The 26,790-nt window shown below is 32.4% G+C and overlaps 4 protein-coding genes across 6 annotated transcripts; 3 read left to right on the plus strand and 1 right to left on the minus strand.

Annotated features, from left to right (window-relative positions):
• The first annotated feature begins 937 nt into the window (after positions 1–937).
• On the plus strand, positions 938–3,732 carry LOC142239483 (uncharacterized). Of its 2 annotated transcripts, XR_012723050.1 has the most exons (5): positions 938–1,130; positions 1,425–2,371; positions 2,435–2,813; positions 2,879–3,481; positions 3,527–3,732. XR_012723050.1 is itself a non-coding variant. In XM_075311279.1 (4 exons), exons 1-4 carry the CDS (start codon positions 1,005–1,007, stop codon positions 3,077–3,079), a joined length of 1,653 nt encoding a protein of 550 aa, XP_075167394.1. In that variant the 5' UTR covers positions 938–1,004; the 3' UTR covers positions 3,080–3,732. The 2 variants fall into 2 exon arrangements, 1 of the variants encoding a protein (XP_075167394.1); XM_075311279.1 differs by having other exon boundaries at positions 2,879–3,732.
• Positions 3,733–5,385: 1,653 nt separating this feature from the next.
• On the plus strand, positions 5,386–6,161 carry LOC142240532 (uncharacterized). Its single transcript, XM_075312231.1, has 2 exons — positions 5,386–5,548; positions 5,612–6,161. The coding sequence occupies exons 1-2, from the start codon at positions 5,508–5,510 to the stop codon at positions 6,024–6,026; spliced, it is 456 nt and encodes a 151-aa protein (XP_075168346.1). The 5' UTR covers positions 5,386–5,507; the 3' UTR covers positions 6,027–6,161.
• A 3,502-nt stretch (positions 6,162–9,663) lies between these two features.
• LOC142240823 (uncharacterized) lies at positions 9,664–18,088 on the plus strand. The gene is made up of 4 exons (XM_075312563.1): positions 9,664–10,095; positions 11,658–13,495; positions 17,331–17,718; positions 17,785–18,088. The coding sequence occupies exons 1-4, from the start codon at positions 9,973–9,975 to the stop codon at positions 17,947–17,949; spliced, it is 2,514 nt and encodes an 837-aa protein (XP_075168678.1). The 5' UTR covers positions 9,664–9,972; the 3' UTR covers positions 17,950–18,088.
• A 4,302-nt stretch (positions 18,089–22,390) lies between these two features.
• Positions 22,391–25,746, minus strand: Pop1 (POP1 ribonuclease P/MRP subunit). 2 transcript variants are annotated; one of them, XM_075311009.1, is made up of 4 exons: positions 24,222–25,746; positions 23,970–24,149; positions 22,916–23,451; positions 22,391–22,844 (listed from the first exon to the last, which is right to left on the minus strand). In XM_075311009.1, exons 1-4 carry the CDS (start codon positions 25,675–25,677, stop codon positions 22,503–22,505), a joined length of 2,514 nt encoding a protein of 837 aa, XP_075167124.1. In that variant the 5' UTR covers positions 25,678–25,746; the 3' UTR covers positions 22,391–22,502. The 2 variants fall into 2 exon arrangements, with proteins under 2 accessions (XP_075167124.1, XP_075167123.1); XM_075311008.1 differs by having other exon boundaries at positions 23,970–25,746.
• Positions 25,747–26,790: the final 1,044 nt, after the last annotated feature.

Genomic DNA, 26,790 nt, shown 5'->3' on the forward strand with positions numbered 1-26,790 from the left:
ATATAATAACTGTATTTATTTCTGTAAAAAAAAGTAACCGCGAAAATCAAGCGATTTTCAACTCGAAACACGAACATAGTACAGGCCTATAAACCTGGCAACACTTTTTTCATTCAAAACTCATTAGGGCTGTCACTCGGGATAAATACCCGGGATTTCGGGATTTTCGGGACGGGATTAATCCCATATCCCGGGATTTTTTATTTTGAATACCGGGATTTTTCAAGATCCCGAAAAACCAATTCTAATTTGTTAAATTGGTGACTTTTTAGCAAACAACAAATTTTAGTCTTCATTAAGTGCGAACGGCCCTTGGATTTCATACCCTATCCCGGGATTTTTTATTTTGAATACCGGGATTTTTCAAGATCCCGAAAGACCAATTCTAATTTGTTAAATTGGTGACTTTTTAGCAAACAACAAATTTTAGTCTTCATTAAGTGCAAACGGTCCTTGGATTTCATACCCTACAAATTGAGTTAATAAGAATTTATTATACATGAGGTATGCTATAAAAAGCACAATTTCATCAAAAAGTAACAATGAGTTCATGTGAAATGGATTTCGTGCCACATAAAAGCAATGATAAAAGGTCCGTCGACAATATGACAAGATCGCGTTTATCTGATAAAAATTTGGATGCCTTGATATTTTTAAGAAGTGACTTAAAACGATGAAGTACCAAAGGAATACACCAAGTTTACGAAAATATACCTAATCTAAAGAAAATCCTTAAAATTTTTTGCTGAGAAAGATAGCGATATGAAATTTTTATCACTTAAAATATTTCAAGATTCCCGAAAATTTCGATATCCCGAAAAAAATCTCGTGATCCCGGGGTTCTATATTTTTAAATCCCGAATCCCGGTCCCGAATGACAGCCCTAAAATTCATTCATTCGGGATAGTAAAGGCTTTGAATTCCACCGAGAATAAGAAGAAGCATGTGTTGATTTTAACTGTGGGTTTGTTTGGTTGCCCTAGTACCCAAAGTAATCTGGACGAATGGAAAAGATGGATTCGTGCCTATTATGTTTGGAAACATCAACGGAAAAACACATTACATATGGATCCGTTCTATGGCGAAAAGAAAATATAGAAGACCTTATCATAAAACATCTTTGGCCCCCAGTAAGTGATATTAATAGTAAGTAGTAGGTTTGCCATTTATCGATTTAATTTAATCATCAAGGATTAAAGCTCGTTTAAAGTTGGACTTCAATAGCATCACATAGGAATGCTTGACCGCTTTTACTAAAAAAGGGTTTCCTTCTGGGCATAGCATAAATAAATGTACAAAATTATTTCAGTTTCTGAAATGAATTCATTTGGTCAAATCCCAATAAATATTGCATTGTTTACAAATTAAGTTCTATCATAGTAAAAATTATTTTAATTAATAATAGAAAATATGTTTCTTTAAAGAAAACCATAACTTCAAAATCATGGCTTTGTATATCATGTTGGAAAAGCATATATGATTTTAATGAGTTCTACATCCGTATAGAGAGGCTTCACAATAGCTTTCCATTCGAGCTAAAAACAGAAGACGAAGACGAAGAAGTTTCCTACTACATTGAGCCCATGACGTACAGTGATTTCGAAAATGAAAATACAATTGAAATCCCAAGTGAAGAAATAGGCGTTTCGAATATGGAAGAAACTGCGTTTATAAAAGAAGACAACGATGACGAAGAGGAACCTGTACACGGGGAAGAATCATACGAAGACGCAGAGATATATACAGATCCTCTAGAGAAACGATCGTTAGAGAAAAATTTCAGTAACAATAGAACAAGAGAGCATGACCAGTCAGTTGAATCAGACAAACCAGCCGAAGATAATAGTGAAGATGACGATGATATAGGCGAATCCGATATGGATGAAAATTCAAATCTCCATTACGAAAGTTCAGATACGGATAGAGAAAACGAGAAATCATCACATAAGAAAGATCGTTGGACTGTTCGAAACGATAATCAATTTTTGAGAGAAAATTTCGATATCGTTTGTGACATCTGCCAGACAGCAACGTCAAATTTTAGAGGCTTACGTAAGCATTTTGTAGAAGAGCATGGTCAACAAGGCTATGCTATATGTTGCAATACACAGTTTTTCTCTGTCACTACTCTGTCGGACCACGTCCGTCTTCATGTCGATCCCGAATATTTCAAGTGCAAAATTTGTGGCAAAATTAAGCCCGATCGTCGCCTTTTGATGTTCCATGAATTAATCCATCGACCCAAAGAAAAGAAATTTATCTGCGATATATGTAGTAGGCCATTTTATTTTGAGTATTCGCTCAGAAATCATAAACAGAGTCATCTTCCCGAAAAAGAGAAGCCATTTCCCTGTGAACACTGTGGAAAACGGTAAGTCATTGCTACATGAACTAGCAAGGTAATCATAATCATTCTTTGCAATTCTATTTACAGTTTCGGTACTAACATCTTATTATCGAATCATGTGAAAAATGTCCATTGGGAACTGAATGCCAAAATTTGTGATGTATGTGGCGAAAAAATAAGGGAAAAGAATTTAGAAAGACATCTTTTGAAACACAGAGGTACGCCCCTACCAACAATTAGTTGTGATGTTTGTGGACTAAAGGTTACAACACAAAAGGGCTTAAGAAACCATAAAGCATCCCAACATCCAAAGGATGGCAAGAAGACGTTTCGATGTAGTTTATGTCCAAAAATTTCTCCAACTATAGGAGCTTTAAAGAAACATATTAGAGATATACATAAATCAGATTATAATTTCAAATGTACATTTTGTCACAAAGCTTACAAGAGGCGTGATGCCCTAAAGGTAAGACGCCATCATAGAGTAAATTTTGTCACAAAAATTATATGTGAAAAAACTCGTTTTTTCAGGAACATATGGCAAATCATACTGACATAATTTTATATAAATGTTCGTATTGTCCGAAAACTTCTAATTCCGGCTCTGCTATGTACTTGCATCGTAAAAGGTTTCATCCCATTGAATTTGAAAACGAGCGTCGAGCAAAGTATTCGGGGAACTCTCCACCAGAATACAGACGAACAAATGCAACAAATACGGATGACGAATAATATTCTCAAAAATTACGATTGATATGCATTTACCATTAAAAAAAAAGCAGATGAAAAGATTTTGCGTTAAAATTACTGCGTAAATAAAAAGAAAGCTTGTTACAAAATTTTAATTAAATATGCAGTGTAATTGATATTTATTGCATACCAACTTCAGATTGCTATCATTTCTGAACCGCACATCGCTCGTATTCATCTAACTTAAGGTGAAAATAAATCCCGAATATTATCTGGAAAATGTACTAAAGACAGTATTTAAGCCTTGATCATGGCAATTCCAAGAGGACCCAGAAATTTTCCGGATCTCAATTTGTTAGACTTTTGCCCCTGTGGCGTTTTGGAGAGTAAGGTTGGCGCTAAAACATATCAATGTGTTGATCATCCCAATACGGAGCCACTTTGGTGCAGCATTCCAGCAATAAAAAATAGTGAACATTTTCTTTTTAGATCCGAATGTGGTGCAAAATTTGCGCAGAAGCGATGAAATTAACATGGGCTTGTCATAGGACGGATGACCACCATTTCAACTGCCGTTGCGCTGAATTTGTATCATTTCCTAAGGTGGGATACGAATTCAGTGTTTTGGATGTGGATTAAAAGATTTTGTAATATTTTGCCAAATAAATAATTTTTATATTTTTTATGATTTTTAATTCATTCTATCGCTTATCTGCAACGACTTTAAATATTTTCAAAAAACAATTTTTTCTTATATGGATTTAGCATTTTCGAGAAAATTTGAATAATTTCTACCATTTTATGACTTCTTACGTTGTTTTTACTCTATTTAAAAAAATTATAATTATCTATTAAAAATATGAAAAAAAAAACGAGTTTTTAAAAATTGAATTTAAAGAACTTCCTGTGTAATTAAAATAAAGAACATCTTTGGGAGGACATTTTTGGAAGTGCTGTTAAAGTCGTACCTTTAGAAGAACTTCCAAATTTTTTTGCTTTGTCGGCATAATTCGTGACAAAGGTAGCCAACTCTAGCAAACCTAAACTGTTTCTAAAATTTGGTGTTATTTCTGCTTTGGAACAATAAAATAAAAACTAAAAATGAAATACACCAGAATATCTTTCTTAAATTTCTATAGTCTCGTTGTGATTCTTAATCAGAGTCTAAAAAGTTACCTTTATACATCTATAATATTGTGGATTCCCCTTTGCTTATGAAGAACATTGGAAGTCGAATCTTCTATGTTGGACGTGAAAAGTTGATTTGATGATGTTAAAAAAATTTCCTAAAGTCATTAATTTAATAGTGCTATTTTTCTTCTAGGTGTCAATGGAATAATACCAAGAGATCGATCTATGTGGTGCATCTGTGTATTATAAATACGGCTTCTAGGTAGGTTAGGTTAGGTATAGTGGCAGCCCGATATTTCAGGCTAACTTAGACTATTCAGTCCATTGTAATACCACGGTGGTGAACTTCTCCCTTAAGGTTGAGTTACATATCATGCGTTAATCCGTGCATTGATGGAAGATTTGATATTTTTCAGTTTGAAAATTCAACTCTTCAATCAACGGACGCATTAACGCATGGTATGTAACCCAACGTTTATCACTGAGTTCTGCCCTGCCCTGCTATGTTAAGCTCAATGACAAGGGACCTCCTTTTTATAGCAGACGCGCCAGGTATAAATGTGTGCCCAAAATAATATTGACCAGTTGAGGATTTTTTTTGGCGTATAGAAAAGCATGGTCTTTCATGGCTAACACTTGAACTATGAACTATATGAACAGAATTGTTTCATTACTAATATTGACATGTATCTCCCATTTGCATACCAGGCAAAGCTTTTATGGGATTTACGAAAACCATTTTGCTCCTTCAACTTTAACTTTCCACAATGAAACTTGAAATAAAAATATAATTGTACTTACGTCTTGTAAATCTCAATTAAATGTTACCATTCCAGATCATATAGACACATAGGTTCCAAAACACCACTTTCAAATATGTATTTCATGGTCAAAGTTAACTTTACATTATTTCCGGCACACACAACATCCGAATTTTGTTACTATTGTAAAGTCCAGAGGGGAAATGAAATTGCGTTTACGAATTGAAATGTAAAAATCCAAAACGACGCCTCACGATTTTTCATTGTAATTAAAATGGTCACATATTTTGGCTTGGCTTAAACTGATTGGTATTAGAAATCACTTGTTTACACAATACAATGGCGGGCGAGTGCACAGAGTAACGGAACAACAACACTAAATTATTATGTGGGTATGGTCAGCGTCACGTTACGTTTTGACTCTTTCATTTTTAAGATCAGCTGTTTATACTCCATTTGTGGATTTGGGGGTTCTCGAACGTCCATGAAGAAGAAGAAGACATTTGGTTTATTTATCCTATTTGTTATGAAATTCACTTATACCAAAGGGAGCTTTAATTGATTGGATATTTTACAAAATGAATGCATTGAAAATATCTCGAACTTGCCTAAACCTAAGGTTTGTATAAATACACAAATATGTGAATATTATGTAAATTAAAATTATCCTCTTATAAAATAGGCCGGCATTATGGGGACAGCAACGTTTGATGGCCCAAAAAGTTTCTGATACAAATAGAAAACAATCAGGCGAATCGGAAGTCAATAATGAACCTATAAAATATTTTGGAAGTGATGCTGCTTCATGGAGAGCCAAAGATACTCGCAGTGGTGGATCCGATGAACATTTGTGGTATCAACCTTATATCATATCGGGAAGTCTTGCCATTTTCCTCTTGTATTTTTGTATATTGAGAGAGGAGAGCGATATTGATTTGAAGCTCGAAGGAAATCTATTCGAACACGTTAAAGGCTTAGAAGAAGTTCAACTGACCATGAACTATAAGTATAATAAGGAGAATGGCTTAGATAATCGAGAGGTCATAAAAAGGCTTAGTGAGTTGGGAATTGATGTAAAGTTATTGGATGCGAACTAAGTCTTAAGTACAGAAAAAATATACTTAGATTATATTTAAATGTTTTATTTCTATTCGAAAACAATTCATTAGCCATACGTGTTAAAAATATAGTAATTTCAAGTTAATTAAAACGGCTATAATTTATTGGAATAAGCTTTATGGTGTTTCAATTGAAATATAATGTAATTAAAGTATACGTTTTTATATTTTAGAATTACATATATCTTTTCATATGGCCATTCTCACAACCCGTGTGGGAAATATGGAATCAAGATATAATTAGATATCATAATTAGCCTACATATGTAATTTCAGTGTGTGGGACTAGTCCCCAACCGGTCGTTTCACTTGTCCGTTATAACCGGTATCGGTCCTTTAATCGGTTGGAGTTGTTCTATAATAACCATCTGCTCAAATTTCGTGGTATTATTTTTATTCAGCGAATAATCTATTAAAATGACAGTCTGTTGAAAAGGAGCAGTTGGGAAACAAATTCACTTTACGAGGATAGTGCGGTAAGTAAGTGCAGCGTTCCGCTGAAAGTGCTATGCAACTTCTTATTTGTTGCAGTTGCATATTTTTGTTTGCCATGTTTTGCCACGAAATGGATAAATATATAATAAATGTAATATGTGTTTTAGATGATGTAAAACAGAGTGAAGCTGCACACATGAATAAATCCTTTAAAACGGTTTTGACGAAGTCAACCGAAATATAGGAAATAAAAATAAAAAAAAAACGTCAATTTTACATTACGAAAAATAATTCTTAAAAATAAAAAAAAAGTTCAACAAAAATCAACGAAAGATAAAATTTTGAGAAAATTTTCTATAGAAATAAAATTTTGAAAAAATTTTCCATAGAAATAAAATTTTGACAACATTTTCCATACAAAATAAAATTTTGACAAAATGTTCTATAGAAATAAAATTTTAGGAAAATTTGTTATGGAAATAAAATTTTGAGAAAATTTGCTATAGGAATAAAATTCTGAGAATATTTTTAGAAATAAAATTTTGAAAAAATTCTCTATAGAAATAAAATTTTGGGAAAATTTTCCATAGAAATAAAATTATGAGAAAATTAGCTATAGAAATAAAATTTTGACAAAATTTGCTATAGAAATAAAATTTTGAAAAAAATTGCTAAAGAAATAAAATTTTGAAAAAATTTGCTATAGAAATAAAATTTTGAAAAAATTTGCTATAGAAATAAAATGTTGTAAAAATTTTCTATAGAAATAAAATTTTGACAAAATTTTCCATAAAAATAAAAATTTGACAAAATGTTCTAAGAAATAAAATTTTGAAAAAATTTGCTATAGAAATAAAAATTTGAAAAAAGTTTCTGTAGAAATATAATTTTGACAAAATTTTCTATAGAAATAAAATATTGCCAAAATATTCGATAGAAATAAAATTTTGTGTAAATTTTCCATAGAACAAAAAATTTTGAGAAAAATTTCCATAGAAATAAAATTTTGAGAAAAATTTCCATAGAAATAAAATTTTGAGAAAATTTTCCATAGAAATAAAATTTTGAGAAAATTTTCTATAGAAATAAAATTTTGAGAAAATTTTCCATAGAAATAAAATTTTGATAAAATTTTCCATAGAAATAAAATTTTGACAAAATGTTCTATAGAAATAAAATTATGACAAAATATTCTATAGAAATAAAATTTTGAGAAAATTTGTTATAGAAATAATATTTTGACAAATTATTCTATAGAAATAAAATTTTGAGAAAATTTTCCATAGAAATAAATGTTGAGAAAATTTTCCATAGAAATACAATTTTGAGCAATTTCTCTATAGAAATAAAATTTTGAGAAAATTTGTTATAGAAATAAAATTTTGAGAAAATTTGCTATAGAAATAAAATTTTGAGAAAATTTTTAGAAATAAAATTTTGAGACAATTTTGGGAAAATTTTCCATAGAAATAAAATTTTGAGAAAATTTGCTATAGAAATAAAATTTTGACAAAATTTGCTATAGAAATAAAATTTTGAAAAAATTTACTATAGAAATAAAATTTTGACCAAATTTTCTATAGAAATAAAACATTGCCAAAATTTTCTATATAAATAAAATTTTGAGAAAATTTTCTATAGAAATAAAATTTTGAGAAAATTTTCCATAGAAAAAAAATATTGCCAAAATATTCGATAGAAATAAAATTTTGAGAAAATTTGTTATAGAAATAATATTTTGACAAAATATTCTGTAGAAATAAAATTTTGAGAAAATTTTCCATAGAAATAAAATTTTGAGAAAATTTTCCATAGAAATAAAATTTTGAGAAAATTTTCTATAGAAATAAAATTTTGAGAAAATTTTCCATAGAAAAGAAATTTTGAGAAAATTTACCATAGAAATAAAATTTTGAGAAAAATTTCCATAGAAATAAAATTTTGAGAAAATTTTCCATAGAAATAAAATTTTGAGAAAATTTTCCATAGAAATAAAATTTTGACAAAATATTCTTAGAAATAAAATTTTGACAAAATTTTCTATAGAAATAAAATGTTGACAAAATTTTCCATAGAAATAAAATTTTGAGAAAATTTCCATAGAAATAAAATTTTGAGAAAATTTTCTATAGAAATAAAATTTTGAGAAAATTTTCCATAGAAATAAAATTTTGACAAAATGTTCTATAGAAATAAAATTATGATAAAATATTCTATAGAAATAAAATTTTGAGAAAATTTGTTATAGAAATAATATTTTGACAAAATATTCTATAGAAATAAAATTTTGAGAAAATTTTCCATAGAAATAAAATTTTGAGAAAATGTTCTATAGAAAGAAAATTTTAAAAAAATTTCTATAGAAATAAAATTTTGAGAAAATTTTCCATAGAAATAAAAATTTGAGAAAATTTTCCATAGAAATACAATTTTGACAAAATATTCTATAGAAATAAAATTTTGAGAAAATTTGTTATAGAAATAAAATTTTGAGAAAATTTGTTATAGAAATAAAATTTTGAGAAAATTTGTTATAGAAATAAAATTTTGAGAAAATTTGCTATAGAAATAAAATTTTGAGAAAATGTCCTATAGAAATAAAACATTGAGAAAATTTTCCATAGAAATAAAATTTTGACAAAATGTTCTATAGAAATAAAATTTTGACAAAATATTTTATAAAAATAAAATTGTGAGAAAATTTGCTATGGAAATTCTAGAAATAAAACATTGCCAACATTTTCTATAGAAATAAAATTTTGACAAATGTTTCTATAGAAATCAAAATTAACAAATATTTCTATAAAAATAAAATTGCGACAATATTTTCTATAGAAATAAAATTTTGAGAAAAATTTCCATAGAAATAAAATTTTGACATATATTTCTATAGAAATAAAATTTTGACAAATGTTTCTGTAGAAATAAAATTTTGACAAAATTTTCTATAGGAATAAAATTTTGACAGAATTTGCTATAGAAACAAAATTTTGACAAAATTTTTTATAGAAATAAAATTTGGACAAAATTTTCTATAGAAATAAAATTTTGACAAAATTTTCTATAGAAATAAAATTTTGATAAAATAACAAATATTTCTACAATTATAAAAATTTGACAAAATAACAAATATTTCTACAAATATAAAAATTTGACAAAATTTTCTATAATTTTTTTTTTTTTTACAAAATTTTCGATAGGAATTTTGACAATTTTTTTTTAGACTTTCTAATCTGTTTGCTAACAAATTTTATTGAGTGTTGAATTTGATTTATATGAATTTCGAATTGGGCCGTTATCAACATGTTGATGTTTCGTTAATCGCCGTAGCCCAAAACGGCGCTGCTACAGCACTGCGCAGTCCACTGCCAATAAGAGAAAGATTTTTCATTCGAAAACATTTCTTTCAGCGAAGACGTTGTAACTATTGAGCGGATGCACACGCTTGAATATTAAAAAAAATAGTGAAATATTGATTTAGATTTCAAAAATGGATACGTGTTTATTATGTTTGGAATTACCACATGATTCTGTAGATTGTATTTATGTTACATCGAAAAGATGGCATGATGAAAATATTCAACTTTTAATAGAGCAACATTTCTGGCCACTTGTAAGTGTTGAATAAAACAAAAAAACTTTGCAAAATAGTGAGATTGAAGTGAAAAAAAAACATCATTATTGTATATACAAATGAAAAGATCAATACGAATATGAAAGTGAATAAGCCAATTAATAATATGCGTCTATTACTTGTTATTTATTCAAAATCCATATAGTGTTTAAGAAAATGTACATGTTGAATCGAAAATGTTCTAGAGGCAAACAATTTGCAATAATTTGTTTAATGATATTAACAAAGATTTATGACATGTACTGTGACTAAATAAATCATTTATGTATTTTATATGGGACTTTGTGACTTGCTTCCAAAACATTAAAAAAAAAGAATTGAGTGCTATTTAATAAAAAAATGAGCAGTAGCAACAAAAAGAAATGAACTTCAGCAGTTTTCGTTTGCTGATTCGTCTAATTTTTATTTAATTTATTTTTTTATTTTATCTATTACAAATTTGTAATCTTTGGATGTTTATCCAAAACTTGTGGTCTTTGTAATTTGTTCACATTAAAAACGACAGTAAGTGGGCTACACTCATAGAAAAACGTCCGATAAATATTTTACTTTTTAAAAATTTAACTTTGTTGTTTTTATACCCTAAACCACATATTTTTTACCGATCTTACTCAAATTTGGTATAAACCAAACCTTCGAAATATCATCCAAATCAGTTCAGATTTAGATATAGCTCCCTATACCTAATAACCTTATTTTTGACCATAGTGGTCTCTCTTATTGACCGATCTTACTCAAATTCAGCACAAGGTAATCTCCTGTAATATCACTTATGCCTGCAGAATATCATTCAAATCGGTTCAGATTTTGATATAGCTCCCATATATATGAAGCACCCGATTTCAAAAATTTGTCCCTAATACCCTTATTTTTGACCATAGTGGCCTCTATTATTAACCAATCTTACTTAAATTCAGCACAAGGTCACCTTCCGTGGCTCCAACTAAACCTGGAAAATATCATCCAAATCGGTTCAGAGTTAGATATAGCTCTCATATATATACAGCTTGTCAAGAAAGTGTTTTGACAATGGGATAAAAATTATGTTTTGTTCCAAAATTAAATATAATGAAATTTTAAAAAAATATTGTATTATGTATTTTGCAAAGTATACATACGTACACAGAATTAAAAATTTAATAAAATATTTAATATTTCAATTATTTCTAGAATTTGAAATAGTTGGCAATGTCAAAAGACTTTCTTGACATACTGTACATCGCTCGATTTTCCCAAATTTGGCCATAATACTCTTATTTATTAACCAATGCTACTCAAGTTTCAAATTTTTATATATTATCCGATCATATTTAGACTTACATGTAACTCTTACATAATAATACTGTCCAAGATGTGCACGAAAATTTATTTTGCGGTGTCTGTCAGACTACGACGTCAGCTACAGAGGGTTAAAAATCTCCCATATTCCGCTAAACGAATTTGCGATTCGGAATATCGGAACAGAACCTCAATATCTTTCTGATTTAAAATTTTCTAAAATGGATTTAAAGAACCAAAATAGAATTTCCTCCTTTCCACAGGAAACAATAGAGACCTATTCATGGATTTGTTCAGCATGTTGGTTTGTTCTAAAGGAATTCCACAATTTCTATATAAGAATTGAAGAAGCTCATGTTGATATGGCAATTAGCAGGACAAATACATACTCACCTGCGCATCAAAAATATACAAATGGAACTATATTTGATGGACTTAGAGATAATGAATTGTCCAAAAATATCTATGATTTTCAATCTCATATTAATATGATGGACTCGGATAAATCTTTGGAAAATGAAATGCCAAGAAACAGAAATGATGAAGAGTTTCATGATATAGTTCAACCACTAGCTTTACATGGATCATATGAAAATGTTGATCTAGTTGATATATTTCGCCTCAACAATGAAGAGATCCTATATACAAATCTAAATTCTTATCAAAGTAAATTGATAGAATATGAACAAAATTTGAGACAAGTATCAGCAAATGAACAGAGATGTGAAACAAATTTTAATTTTGGAGTATCTGATACCTCTCAAGCCTTCAGCGATACCATTGAAAATGTCCAACCTGCATCGGTTACCGCTATGGACCGGGTGTATATTCAATCAAATAGCATTAATGGAGATGTAGAAGAAACAATGGAGCAGACACAAATTAGTCCTTATACTACCGGAAAACCCGCATTAAGTAATACCAGTGAAAATCGACGAAATACTGAAGATATCACACCGCCTAATACCGATGACACTTTGATTGAACCAAACATTGCTACCGATGAAGAACCTATAACTGATGACGAATATTCTACACAATTCAAAAGAGATCCTTTGATGAAACCCTTATTTACAAAGGTCCTTGAAATGCCTAAAATATTTGTAGAAGTTGAAGAAAAGAACATAAGGAGCCAAGATAATGACAATAAAATCAATTTGATAATACCTCCAAAAGGTGGAGATATAAAAGAAGCGCTTAAATGTATTAACTCTAATGAAATTGTTGCGCCATTTTCAGTCACAACTTCGAAAAGTTGTATTGATAACCCGAGAGCTCCCAAATCCAGAAGCAACAACTCATCAGTACCTAATTGTATTCCGGAACCTATTACGTTAATAGAAAATACAAATGCTCAGCAATGTGATAACTCATTAAAAGATCTCCCAATTGAACATAGAGAAATTCTTAATGAAAATCCTAGCAATCCATTTGATCTTATCAATAGAACAACAATCTCCAGCTTCACACCAGAACCTATTACGGAAATAAAAAGTTCAACTGAACTGAGCACAAACTCCCCCGTAGTACATAGAGAAATCCTTAATAATGATCCAAAGAATCTAATTGGTCCAGTACTTGCCACGAAGTCTATCCAGGATTTTGAAATAACCAAAGATTCCGCATCAAATACAAATTCTGCAGATCCTCCAAAATCATCAATGCTAGATGAATGTAAAAGGCCTATAACATTACGTGAATATGATGATTTTTTGGAAAGTAATTTTAAAATTATTTGCGATATATGCCATGAAGACGTTCGTACCTTTAATGAACTTCGCATACATTTCAAGGCGAGCCACAATAAACGTGCCTACGTTATGTGCTGTAATAAAAAGTTTCTAAGACGATGCTTATTGGTGGAACACATTCGCTGGCACTGTCATCCTGATGATTACACATGTAAATATTGCCAAAAGATTATGTCCAATCATCGCAATCTTCGTCTTCACGAAAAACATGTTCATGAGAAGAAATTCACCACACATAGCTGTGATATTTGTGGTAAAACTTTTTCATCCTCTAATGTTCTCAAAAATCATAGGCTAATTCATTTGTCCGAAGAGGAGAAAAATCATCCGTGTGAAGAATGTGGTAAAAGGTATGTACAATGAATTTGACGATTATGTTCGGGTAGGTATAGTCGTAGACCATTATTTCAGATTAATTTAGATTATTCTGTTAAGTGTGATACCACTCATGTGGTGAATTCCTATCTGATCAATGTGTGCTTCCCAATTCTACACTCATAGAAAAAAGTCTGCTAAAAACAGCAGTCGATGTCTGCTGTTATATTTTTGTACTTCAGGGCCAAGTGAACAACAATTTATAAAATTTTTATGTTATACATTTTTCCCCAAAGCATATTTAAGAACCAAAAGTAGTTTTTGGTATATTTTTGCACTGTAATATACCTACAAGCTCCTAAATACGATCAGCAAACATTTTGTTTGCTGTTATGCCTTAATTCGATAAATATTCAGATTTTTGGTCAAATACTATAGATATTCATAAAATATTGTTTTAATTATGTTAGGATAGCTCCTAAGTTGACATTTTTATTTGTTTTAGCCAAAATAAAACATGTTTTAGTGTAATCGAGCTTAAAAAATAGCAGTAAATGTTTGCTATTTCAGCTAACAGTGACTGCTGTCCCTTTTTCAGCAGACTTTCTGCTGTTTTAGCAGACTTTTCTGCTCTCCCTACTAACAAATTTCTTTGGGTGTATGTTTAGTTCAATAACAAGGGAAAGGGTATGCAACGCAAAAAATTAAGGCGCTATATTTTTTAAGTGAATTGTTGTCTGATGCATCATTTTCAGATAAATTGAGTGCTGCCCGATTCTATGTTCAGCTCATAGACTTTATAGCTAGGTCCGAACAATTTTTCGCATTTACAAGACAACGGAAAGGGCGTACTACAATGCCATAAATTAAAGCGCAATATTTTTATACCCTGCGCCACACTGCGGGACAGAGTATTATAAGTTAGTGCATATGTTTGCAACACCCAAAAGGAGATGAGATAGACATATGGTGTCTTTGGCAAAAATGCTCAGGGTGGGCTCCTGAGCCGATATAGCGATTTCCGTCTGTCTGTGAACACATTTTTGTAATCAAAGTCTAGGTCGCAGTTTTAGTCCAATCGACTTCAAATTTGGCACAAGTATGTGTTTTGGCTCAGAACAGAACCCTATTGATTTTGGAAGAAATTGGTTCAGATTTAGATATAGCGCCCGTATATATCTTTCGCCCGATATGGACTTATATGGCCCCAGAAGCCAGAGTTTTACCCTGATTTGCATAAAATTCTGCTCAAGAAGAACAATTGGCCAAATTTTATTGAAATCGATTTAGATATAGCTCCCATATATGTATATCATTCGCCCGATTTACACTCATATGACCACAGAGGCCAATTTTTTACTCCGATTTAGTTGAAATTTTGCACAGGGAGTAGAATTAGCATTGTAGCTATGCGTGCCAAATTTGGCTGAAATCAGTTCAGATTTAGATATAGCTCCCATATATATGTTTTTCTAATTTCGACAAAAATGGTCCAAATACCAACATTTTCCTTGTGAAATCGCCTCTGCTTAGTCGAAAAGTTGTATAAATTACTCTAATTTTCCTAAACTTCTAATACACATATGTCGAGCGATAAATCACAAATAAACTTTTTAAGCTCAGCCAATGCATGTTCATTGTCTCAGTTTTGGTTTCTTGAAGTGCAAAATATAAAATTGTTATTTTTGACCGGGTGGTATTCACACAGATAATAGGTAAACTTAATGGTTGGGGTGTTCCGGTATCCATTCTTAAATTGGTCATTTCTTTTTTGTCGAATAGACGAATGATTGTGAGAATAGATGGTTTTTTCTCCCGATATGTTCCGATGGACAATGGGATACCTCAAGGTTCCCCTCTCTCCGTTGTGCTTTATAATATATACGCAAATTCTTTGGCAAGGGCCATAGAAAGCATTCCTGGTATAGATTTCGTTGGGATTTTTGCTGACAACATTTTTGTTGTTTCATCTGGTAGCCAGGGTGGTGTGCAGGCGAGTCTTGAGATACTAAATGATAGCGTACAGGAGTGGTCATGTATGTCAGGTGCCGTTATACCCATTAGTAAGGCAGAGGTACTTCATGTATGCCGAAGGAGGTGTATTTGTGAGGATTTGCCTTTAGGAGGAGATGTCGTACCGGTCAAATCTGAAATGAGGATATTAGGTTTGACTTTTGCAAGGACCCTTTAATGGGATAGACTGTGTGCCATCTTGAATCGAAGTTGAGTAAGGTGAACAATTTGCTTCGACTGATTTGTTCTCGGTTGAAGGGACCACATATCGACACGGCATTATCTATTTGCAGGGCTTTGGCAGGAGGGACTGTTGCACATTGTATCACAATTTATGGTTGGACTTCTCGGCGGAACATCTCAAAGCTGGAAACTGCATTAAATAAATGCTACAGGACTGCGTCGGGTCTGCTGAGAACTACTCCCATTGAGTCGCTGCATGTGGAGGGTAGGTTTATTGGTTTTTGTTCTTTCCTGCATAAATTCTCCATTGGCCTAGCTTCCCGTTGTTTGACTGCGACTTCAGAAAATCTACATGAAGTTTTTTGGACTAATTTGGAGTTGAATGAATTAGAGTCATCTTCGGGGATACGGAACATCTTAGGGACATTTTTAGATTATGGCATGGAATTTCCCTCGAGGACTACCGTTTCATCGGATTCTACAAACTGTGTCGAGATAGATCTGAGCTTGAGCAAGTTTAGGAAACAATCGATAAGTGCCCATTCTTTTAGAATGCTTTATAAGGAGAGAGTTGAGCGGTATAGAACGGATTTTCTTATTTTCACGGACGGATCTTTTGATGGAATAGTCACTTCATATGCAGTGGTACGGTCCATTTCTGGTGGTCACTATGAGACATTGCATGTCTCTCGGTTGCCCGATATGACGGGCATTTTTCTGCGGAACTCGCTGCTATTGACTATGCGACCTCATATGCGTTGAATCTAACAGGGAAGGTTCTAATTTGCACTTGACAGGCTTAGCGTGGCTACGGCTCTCGTGGGAAATAAGAGAAATGCCTATGATATGATAATTAATGTTAGTGGTTCTTCTGTTAGTGTGGTTCTGCTATGGATTCCCTCTCATGTAGGTGTTGTCGGGAATGAGAGGGCCGATAGCTCGGCCAGAGAGGCATTGGGTTGTTTTCGGATTGAGAAAACACCACCATACTCTTGCACGATTTTGCATCAGTTTCGATCTATTCGCAAATATAGAAGACAAGACAGCTGGGAACGCTCAGAGGTGTTCCTAAGGAACGTTTGCCCAACTGGTTTGAGATCGGATTATTGTTCTACACTCAGTAGAGCAGATGGTATTTTATTAGGGAGGCTTAGGGTTGGTAAGGCACTATTTAATACCCGACATTATTACGATTCATCTGATCCATTGATGTGCTCGTTTTGTGGGACAGTTTTGTCTGTTGACCACATCTTGCCGATTTGCCCCCATTCCAGAATTAACGCTCCTATTTCAGAAGTTCTTGATTGCTGCTCGAATGTCATGTTGCCTCCAACTCGGGCTGCGTTCCGTTCTCATAATATTACTGATATTTAAACTAACGATCATTTTAATATTTTATACTTTTTAGGCTAATTTAGTTCATAGTTTTAAGTATTTATCATTCAATTTTCTTTTTTTATAACCATATCCTTGATTTAGAACTGTTCATTCCATTTTTTCCTTTCTAATTTCATATTTTAGTATATTCAGTTTTCATTTTATAATCGGGTGCGTATGGTCTAAGTTACATTTTATATATATTTCATAAATTGTATTTATGTAATATATTTCAAATAAATAAAATTGTTATTTTTTTGTTTTACAAAGAATATATTTATCTTCCTTGCGTTGCAGATTTGGTTCCCAAACATTACTTCATAATCACACACGTTCAGTCCATATGGCAAAATATATAAAAATCTGTGATATTTGTGGTAAAATTTTACGCACTCGAGAGATTTTCGATCGTCACATGATAACCCATAAAGGCGAAGAAACATTTCGCATAATCTGTGATATTTGTGGCTATAAAGTAGCTTGCAAAAGTTCTCTCAGACGTCACAAGAGAATCAAGCATCCTGAGGCTAGTAACATATCAATTGAATATAAATGCGATTTATGTCCAAGAATCTCGGATAGCCTTTCATCACTACGGAGGCATGTGCGATACAAACATGAAACTGAGCGCAAATTTAAATGTTCCATATGTCCCAAAGGTTTCAAGAAACGATCCACACTAAGAGTAATGCTTAGTATTTGTTAAATAGTTTTGAATTGTCCTTTCATATTTTTTTTCTTTTCATTTCAGGAACACATGGCCTCACATACTAAAATTCCTTTATATAAATGCCCATATTGCCCGATGAAATTTAATTCAAATGCCAACATGCATACACATCGGAAGAAGGAACATCCAATGGAGTGGTTAGCAGCTAGACAAGCAAAGTACTCAGACACCAAATTTCACCCATAAACCATAAACCTCTATCAACCCTATCCATAGACATATAGTCTCCGTTTAAGATTATTGGAAATATTGTTGTATACACACAAACCATATGGTGCTTAGAACTAAGAAAAAAAAAAACAATCCATTAATAGTTTGTACGAAATCTGATTATTGGTTATTTATAGCATAGTCTGAGATAGCGTTAGATGTCAATGCCCTACTATCAATACCAAAGATGATGTTGTATGTATTTAACAAAATCCAGAGGAATAAAAACATGTGCATATGATTGCTTGGGAAGCCCTCCACATACAGAAAAAAGATTTTCTGTTCTCAATCACGTAATTAATTGTTCCAATTAATTTTTAATTGAAATGTCTTCAATCACAGAAATGATAGTATTAATTACCAAAGTCAATTAAAAAATTAATTATCCCAATTAAAAAAATAATTGATACAATCAATTTTTGTGATTGATTTTTGTTTCAATTAAAAAAATTGAACCAATTAAATTTTTGATTGAATTTGGTTTTTTAAGAATCAATTAAAATTTTAATAGGAAAAATGTTGGTGATATTTTTTCTGGATATGTATTTTTTCCGGATTCAAAAGTCGAAAATAGACTTTATTAAATAATAGAATTTTTTTTTTAATCTTCAAAGTCAACTAAAAACTTTTTTAAATCGAGTCTAATGGACTTTTGTCAAAACCAACATTTTATAATAACCAAATCGACCAATCGAAATTTCACGAAAAGGTCTTGATTTGAAATTGTTATATAGCTTTACTACACTGAAAATTCAAAAGTTGACAATTCAACTGTCGCAGGAGTCAAAATTTTAAAGGGTAAAGGTCGACATTTCTAAATTAAAAAAAGGTTCTAAATTTTCAAAGTCCAGTTTTCCAAATTTTGAAAAAGATAAAAGCCTATTTTTATACTTTTTCTGCTGTAGCTACTTACAGTTTTCTTTGAGTGTATATAAAGCGTGTCACCAAAGAATCACATCGACATTCAATTTACTCCATTTAAAGTTTTCATTTCATTGAATTATGTATATAAGATATGACCTTATTTAGAATTGAATTGGCTTCATTTCAATCACTATAAAATGTGACATTTTGATTACTATTTATGAATATTTAATTTACTTTCTGCAGTTAATAGGGAAAATTGGCCAAACCAATACAATACAAAAGATTGTTAATAAAAAACAAAACTAACCAGGGCACACTAAAGGGTGATACGGTCAAAATTTGGTCAATATAAACTTGACGTATTTCTTTCAATTTTGCATTTAAAAAACCTGAACACCCCTCATTTTGAAGGTGTGTGTGTAGAATGTTGCTCCTATTTTGATTTTGGAATTCACTCTTCAGTTGTCAAAATGCCGTCCAAGCAAGAAGAGCAGCGTATCAAAATTTTGCTCGCGCATCGCGAAAATCCGAGCTACTCGCACGCAAAGCTGGCAAAATCGCTAAAAGTTGCCAAATCAACCGTTACAAATGTAATCAACCGTTACAAATGTAATTAAACGTTTGTCGACAGCCCGGAAGTCTGGATCGGGGGGAAATCGAAAACCGTATGCCGCTGAGACGACAAAGAGAGTTGCGGTAGTTTCAAGCGAAACCCTAACCTCTCTCTCCGAGATGCCGCAAATAAGCTGGGTGTATCGTCTACAACCGTCGAGCCAAAAAACGAGCCGGACTATCGACTTACAAGAAGGTAGTGGCTCCAAATCGCGATGATAAACAAAATACGACGGCCAAAGCGCGATCCCGGAGGCTGTACACGACGATGCTGACGAAGTTTGACTGCGTGGTAATGGACGACGAAACCTACGTCAAAGCCGACTACAAGCAGCTGCCGGGACAGGAGTTTTATACGGCAAAAGAAAGGGGAAAGGTAGCAGATATTTTCAAGCATATAAAACGGTCAAAGTTCGCAAAGAAATATCTGGTTTGGCAAGCCATCTGTACCTGTGGCTTGAAAAGCAGCATTTTCATAGCTTCCGGGACTGTCAACCAAGACTGTTGGCCGGATTTGGCATCTTGCCATTACGGTAAAAAGGTCATGGAGTGGTACGCCGCCAACAACGTGCAGGTGGTTCCCAAGGACAAGAACCCTCCGCCCAATTGAGAAATACTGGGCTATTGTCAAAAAACTGCTAAGGACGAGCAGCAGTTCAAGGCAAACTGGCTTTCTGCGGCGAAGAAGGTGGACAAGGTGGCTGTACAAAATCTGATGGCAGGTGCCAAGCGTGAGGCCCGGCAATTCGGATTTGGAAAAGCGAAAGCCTAACTGAATATTTTTCCTGAATTGTATACTAATTGAACTTGAAAAAGAAATTTAATTTGATTTTTTAAATAACCGATTTCACCGATTTACACGCGTTTTCCCTTGACCAAATTTTGATCGTATCACACTTTAATAGCTTTTCCCAACAAACTAAAAATGAAGCAATCAGAAACATTTTCACACACTCAAAGAAAGTTTCATTACGCAGAAAAAAAGACTGTTCTTATTAGAACAGTTGGTGTTTTCACTAGACAATAAAAAATACTTGATTAAAAAATTAATTGATTTCATTAGCAAATTTCAATTAATTTTTTAATTGGTTCAATTCAAAATTTAATTGATGCTGATTGCAAAACTCAATTAATATTTTAATTTAAAAACGTAACTACTTTCAAACACTTTCTTAACTGACTTACCCCCATTTTCATGAAGCTCCGTTAGTGCTACGTTAGCTAACGAACTTTTAAACCGCACTATGGACATATCTGTCATCTTGCCTATATATTGCATATGTCAGTTAGAAACTTAACTGCTGACAATTTTTCAGTTAAAGTTAACCAGAGAGAAGATATTTGCAATTTATTTTCTGTTAACTGGCAGTTAAAATCTAACGGAGCTACATGAAATTGGCCGTTAATATTTTTAGTTTAATTAAATTTCCATAATTTTTTAACTGATTAAAAAGTTAATTGTATCAATTAATTATACCCTTCACCACTACTGTGGTACAGGGTATAATAAGTTTGTGCATTTGTATGTAACGCCAAGAAATAGTGGACATAGGCCCATCTTTTAGTATACCGATCGGCTTAGAATTAAATTCTGAGTCGATTTAGCGATGTCCGTCTGTCTGTATATGTAATTTTGTGCACAAACTACAGCTCGCAATTTAAGTCCGATCGTCCATATGGACCATATGGCATATGGCCGTTTCTTGGGACAGAGACAATCGCTATTGGTTTTGGAAAAAATCGGTTCAGATTTAGATATAGATCCCATATATATCTTTCGTCCGATTTGAACTTATATGGCCTCAAAATCCAGGGTTTTACCGTGATTTGCTTCAAATTTTGCACAAGGGGTACGTTTAATAGTATCGTTAAGTGTGTCAAATTTTGTTAAAATCGGTTCAGATTTAGATATGGCTCACATATATATCTTCCGTCCGATTTTCACTCATATGACCAGGGGGCCAAAGTTATACTCCCATTTACGTGAAATTTCGCATAGATAGCAGAATTATTGTTCTAACTATACATGTCAAATTTAGTCAAAATCGGTTCAGATTATATATAGCTCCCATATATACGTACACCAGAGTTGAGGAAATATGGTAGACTGTTACACATTTCAGACCCATTTTCAATGGAAGTTTCCTCCAATTAACTGGATAGCGTTAGCCGATTTAAATTTTAATTCTAGAGATTTTGTAGAAGTAAAAAAATTGTCTCCTTTATATAGCTTCCAACAAATGTGAAGTAGTTGAGATGGTAAAACAAATTTTGGCCTACATAGGGGTGAAGGGTATAATATAGTCGGCCCGACTTTAGACTTTACTTGTTTTTTAATTGAAAAAGTTTTCAGATTCAATTAACTTTTTAATTAGAAATATTTTGGAGATATTACAGCAGACAAAAGATGCTATTTTAGCAAACTTTTTGACTGTTATGAATAACAAATAGAGTACAATATTTCCTCAACCTTTCAAAATCCACAAAGAAAATTATTATATGTGGTCCATGGAGGTGGTTATTTAAGTTTTGGACCGGTCAAACTAAGAACCATATACACTTGTTTTAAAATGAAATTTCGACTAAATTATTTGCAAATATATAGAACTTAAAATTTTTGGAAAATAAAATAACCTCAAAATTATGTATATGTGAATTTCCCTAAATTTTTCGTGAAATCCAAATTTCGGTAAAATTTCTATAAAAATAATATTTTCACTTTTTATATAAAATCAAATTTTGATTAATTTAAAATTTAGGGAAGATTCATTAGGAAAATTGAATAACAAACTGCTTTTCTATGATAATATAAATTTGCGAAAATCAAATTTTGAAGAAAAATTTCCAAAATTTTTAATGAAAAAATGTTGGCCATACTTGCTATCATTATCAAACTTGACTTTTTTGATGATATTTTTACTGAAAAAAATATTTAAAATATTTTTTTATTAACAATTTATTTTAAATAAAGCACTTTGAAAACAATTATGTACTTTCTAAAAAGACATTTCGCAATAGAAACATCATTAATTTTGTAAATATTTTTCTTATTACACATTTATATTAACTTTAAATGCAGCAAATCGGTAATTCCGACTATTTGGTGATCGAATTAAACATTGTGGCTGCTTCACATGACACTGCTGACATAATTTCAAAAGCTGTCGAAGACCTTCAAGAGTAACATAACCTACACCACCAACAATTCCTTCTGTTAAACAAAAATGGGCAGTAGTTATATAACCGAAGCAATCGCGAGTTCCTTGCTTCCTCACACTGAAAAGTGTCTCTGTATCTTCGGGTAGCCAAAGTTTGCACATTTTCTTCAATTGCTCCAAACACAGGGTGGCTGTACCCGCTGGTCTTATTAATACTTTAGTATTACTAGTTTCCTAAAAATAATATTAAGGATTAGTAAATTTATTAAAAAAAAAAAAGATAAATTTAATAAAAATTTACGTACTTGCTTTTTTCGCTTTTCTCTAACTCGCTGTGCTCTTAAACGTTTGAGTTGCTTTTTATGTTCATTTCTCAAATGTTTCCGCTCTTTTTCATTTGGATCCGGCAGCAAGGGTTCCATATAGACTGGATCATGGTTTCGACGCATAATTCGTTTGAAATTCTTCTTAAAATCTTTTCTATTTGGCAAACATACTAGGGAAAAATCACCAGGATTTCCCCTTGATTTCAATATAAATTTGAGCTGTATCATACATGGTGCTGCTACATCTTTAGGGAATTTATTTAGAGTACATTTCTTTATGCATTCTGCTATATCTTGAAGCTTTTTTCGATCTCTTAGAATGTAAAAATGTTTCGTTTTACTTTCTGAGCTAACTAATGCAATAGACTCGTTATCCCAATCTCGAATCAGTTGTTTGAAAGGTACACGAAACGGTGATACTATTGAAAATTTTCGATAATTACAACGCTTTCCTGGTGGTAAACGAAAATATTTTTGATATAATTCATTGTAACGATGACCGGCTGTTTGCAATCCTGTAATGAATGGAGAATAACATAAAAAAAATGAAATAAAAATAGTTTTTTTTTTTTTTTGAGAAATTTTTAGTAAGATTTTACAGATGAACATTAAAAATTAGCTACAGGTCATTTTAGAAAAAAGACAGCTATGTAGTATAATAGATGATTCGATAAGTGCTTAGCCTAGAAAAAATGGAAACATCATGGAGAAGTGAATACAATCGAACCATCCATGTTCCAAAGTATTTAACCTCCTTATTAGACTGATACCTTTTCCGACCTGGCGTTTTGTAAAAAAGCCAAATCATAAAAATACAATAGAAGAAGTTGATGTGAATGTACTGCAATGCAGCGTCGAAGCACAATCGTTTTTTTTTTAACATGCTTGCCTTTCATACAAAAGTCATAGGTTCAATCCCAGTTTGGACCGAACACCAGAAAGTATCAAAGTGATATAACCCCACAACCCTCCCGACTTTCATCATATACTCCTTGTGTAAGCCCTAGTGTTTTCAAATAGTAAAAATACTTACCACCCACTGTATCAGCAATGTGCTCCTCAGTTCCCATTTCTCTGGCTATAGTTTCAAATTCTCGTAAACCACCCGGTCTAGCTCCCCACATAACGAGTGATAACCATATGGACATTCCATAACCAGCGGGGGCTATAATATCCCATCCGCAGCCATAAGCCAATCGTTTAAAATCTCCATCTTGAGATCCAGGTCGTTGAATCAATAAAATAGGAATGGGTTGCATAGAATCTTCAAATTGACACGACTTACCAGGAACTATTACATGTTTCGCTCTAAGCGAACAATAATCATGGGTACTCAACATATCATTAGAAATTCTATTCCTAATGCCTTCACACCATAATGGCGAGGAACTTAATAGGGGTATGATATCGCCAAGTAGATCATTGGCTTGATGAAAAATTTCTGCGCTATGTGTTGATAAAGCTTTTGTACGTTTTTGTGGGCGATTCAAGCGGGGGTCTTCTACATTTAAACCAAGTATCATATTCGAGAGTAATTCACCAGGTGATGTTATTAATTCTCTACATTTATTCCAAAATTCTTCTTGCTTTTGGTGTGGATTTGAAAATTTGTCCTCCTTCAAAGAGTCACATATCCAAGTATTCTTGCTTTTGTCTACATTCTCAAGATTTATAACCTTTAAGGCTCTCTGGAGAACACTTTGCGCTAAAGGTCCTGTAAGACGATATCTATTTAATGTATCCTTAAGCTCTTTAAGTTCTATATTAGAATTTTCATTTCTATAAAAGGGAATATTTCTTCTTATATTGGTTCTAGTTAGGAATTGTAAACGTTTTTGTTTCTTAGAAGAGTTTTTAATGGGATTTTTTGTATCCTGGGAGGTTTTTTCCTCAACATTTCGATCCCTTAAAGCGCCATCTTTCTTCTTTTTTTCCAATTCAAATACTTTGATTAGTTCTTCCAGCACTTGATTATAGCAGGCTGGATGTATCCACAGCCATATGGTTCTTATGTCTTTCAGATCTTTACCCTCGTCATCTTCACAACGCCACATAAAGGAAATCTTTCCCAATGCTTTGTATGGATATTGACCAATTTGGAATATATCGGCACTGCCTTCTCTACGCCCTGTTAAAAATGTTTTCGCTGTTATGGACAAACCACACTCACTACTGGTGATTTTATCGAATCCTTCTTTAAGCTTGCCCACAGTACCACGAATTTCCACACATCCATAGAATGATATATCTTGTAATAAACAATGTTCCGCAGAAGCTCGATAGCATGCCCGATAAGTCTTATCACAGCTCGCATATGGAAGCTTATATCCCCATTTCTCAATCATGTGAAACCTCTTGGCGTGCCATATATGAGTTTCCAACCATCTGAATTTTCGTTGGCGCCTTATATATTCATTCAAAAGATTTTTAGGTCTTCGACGATGTTTTCTTGATGGCCTTTTGGTTTGTTGCGGTTTTCCAGACTTTGACATTTGATGAATGTGTGCGGCTCTATATTTCCTGGGTAATCTTTTTGGATGGTGCGACATAGCCCTTCGCCTCATATGTTTGGGCAGCGATTGGAATATTAATTTTGTCGAAGTTGTCTGCTTTGTTGCACTAACCAGCTCTTTCAGTTCCTGGAGTGCTGATGCGGCATATTTATATGTAGGCAAATGGGTGCCCAAAACAACAGGGCCACCTAATGTGGAATCATATTCCAATTTCCGCGATTCCTCCATGACTGCCTTTGCGCCGAGTTTGAAAAATAAAAACAAACCAACGTGAAAATTCTCTTCTTCTTGGTTGAGTGTTATTTCATTCTCAGTACAATGATAACAAGTGTTAAGAGAACAAAGTATGTGTGTTTGAACATAACCATAGCGATACGCGGTAGGAGAAACATTTTTGCCGCGATAACAAATAGAAGGCCGAAACACAATGAAAAAAAGCAGGCGTATGCTTTAGCTTTTTTCTTTGCTTTAAGGCCGGTACTCTGTTCGGTTTTCGCGTTGAAACTCCATACAAAACCAAAAAATGCGAAAAATTTGCGAAATTTTTTCCATTTGTGATACTTTGTTTTTTCGTGTTGAAAAACTGACGTTTATAGCACGACGCCATTTGCAATGTGAATTAAGAAATAATTTATTTATTAAAAACTATTTGTGCGGGTTTATAAATCAAACACGGACCATATTTTTGTTCCGAAACTATACAAAGGATTAAAGGAATAGCAGATCAATTGCCCAAGGAAAAATAAAATGTTATTTTGTAAAAACAAGCAACACCACCAACTTAATCCAATATCGCTCCCTGTAAAATAGCGCTCCAAGCTACCTAAAAAAACGCCGCTTTCTATGTGCGAAATAATGGTTTCCATAAAAATTTTTCGCAAGAATGAATATAGTACCGGCCTTTAAAGCGGCTTTATTTTTTCCAACACACATAAAAAAGCACAATGCTCGCTTTATAAACATAAACAAATTTATATTTCAATTACAAACTTGGAAGCAACAAATGTTTTTAACGTCAAAAACAAAACAGCCTACCAAAGCCCAAAAAGTTAAAATATTTTAAACTGTTTTTGAAGCTTCGGCGCCAAGCTTACATTTATTATATGCAGGCTCATATAATTACGTGTGCTTCAACTTTTTTTTAAAGCAAAGCATATAGCGATGAATTAAGCGACGTGTTCATTGTGTGTCGGCCTTAAGCTCGTCGGCATAAATTTCTTATTTTCTTGTTTCCGAGTTTTTTTTTATGTTCAACATAGCATGATTTTTTAATATATAAAGGCCGGTACTCTGTTTGTTGGTGCGAAAAAAGTTCCACTCAATCATTGTTTCGCGTTGAAA

The sequence above is a fragment of the Haematobia irritans genome, chromosome 5 (genome assembly GCF_050003625.1).
Source record: "Haematobia irritans isolate KBUSLIRL chromosome 5, ASM5000362v1, whole genome shotgun sequence".
Taxonomy (NCBI): Eukaryota; Metazoa; Arthropoda; class Insecta; order Diptera; family Muscidae; genus Haematobia; species Haematobia irritans.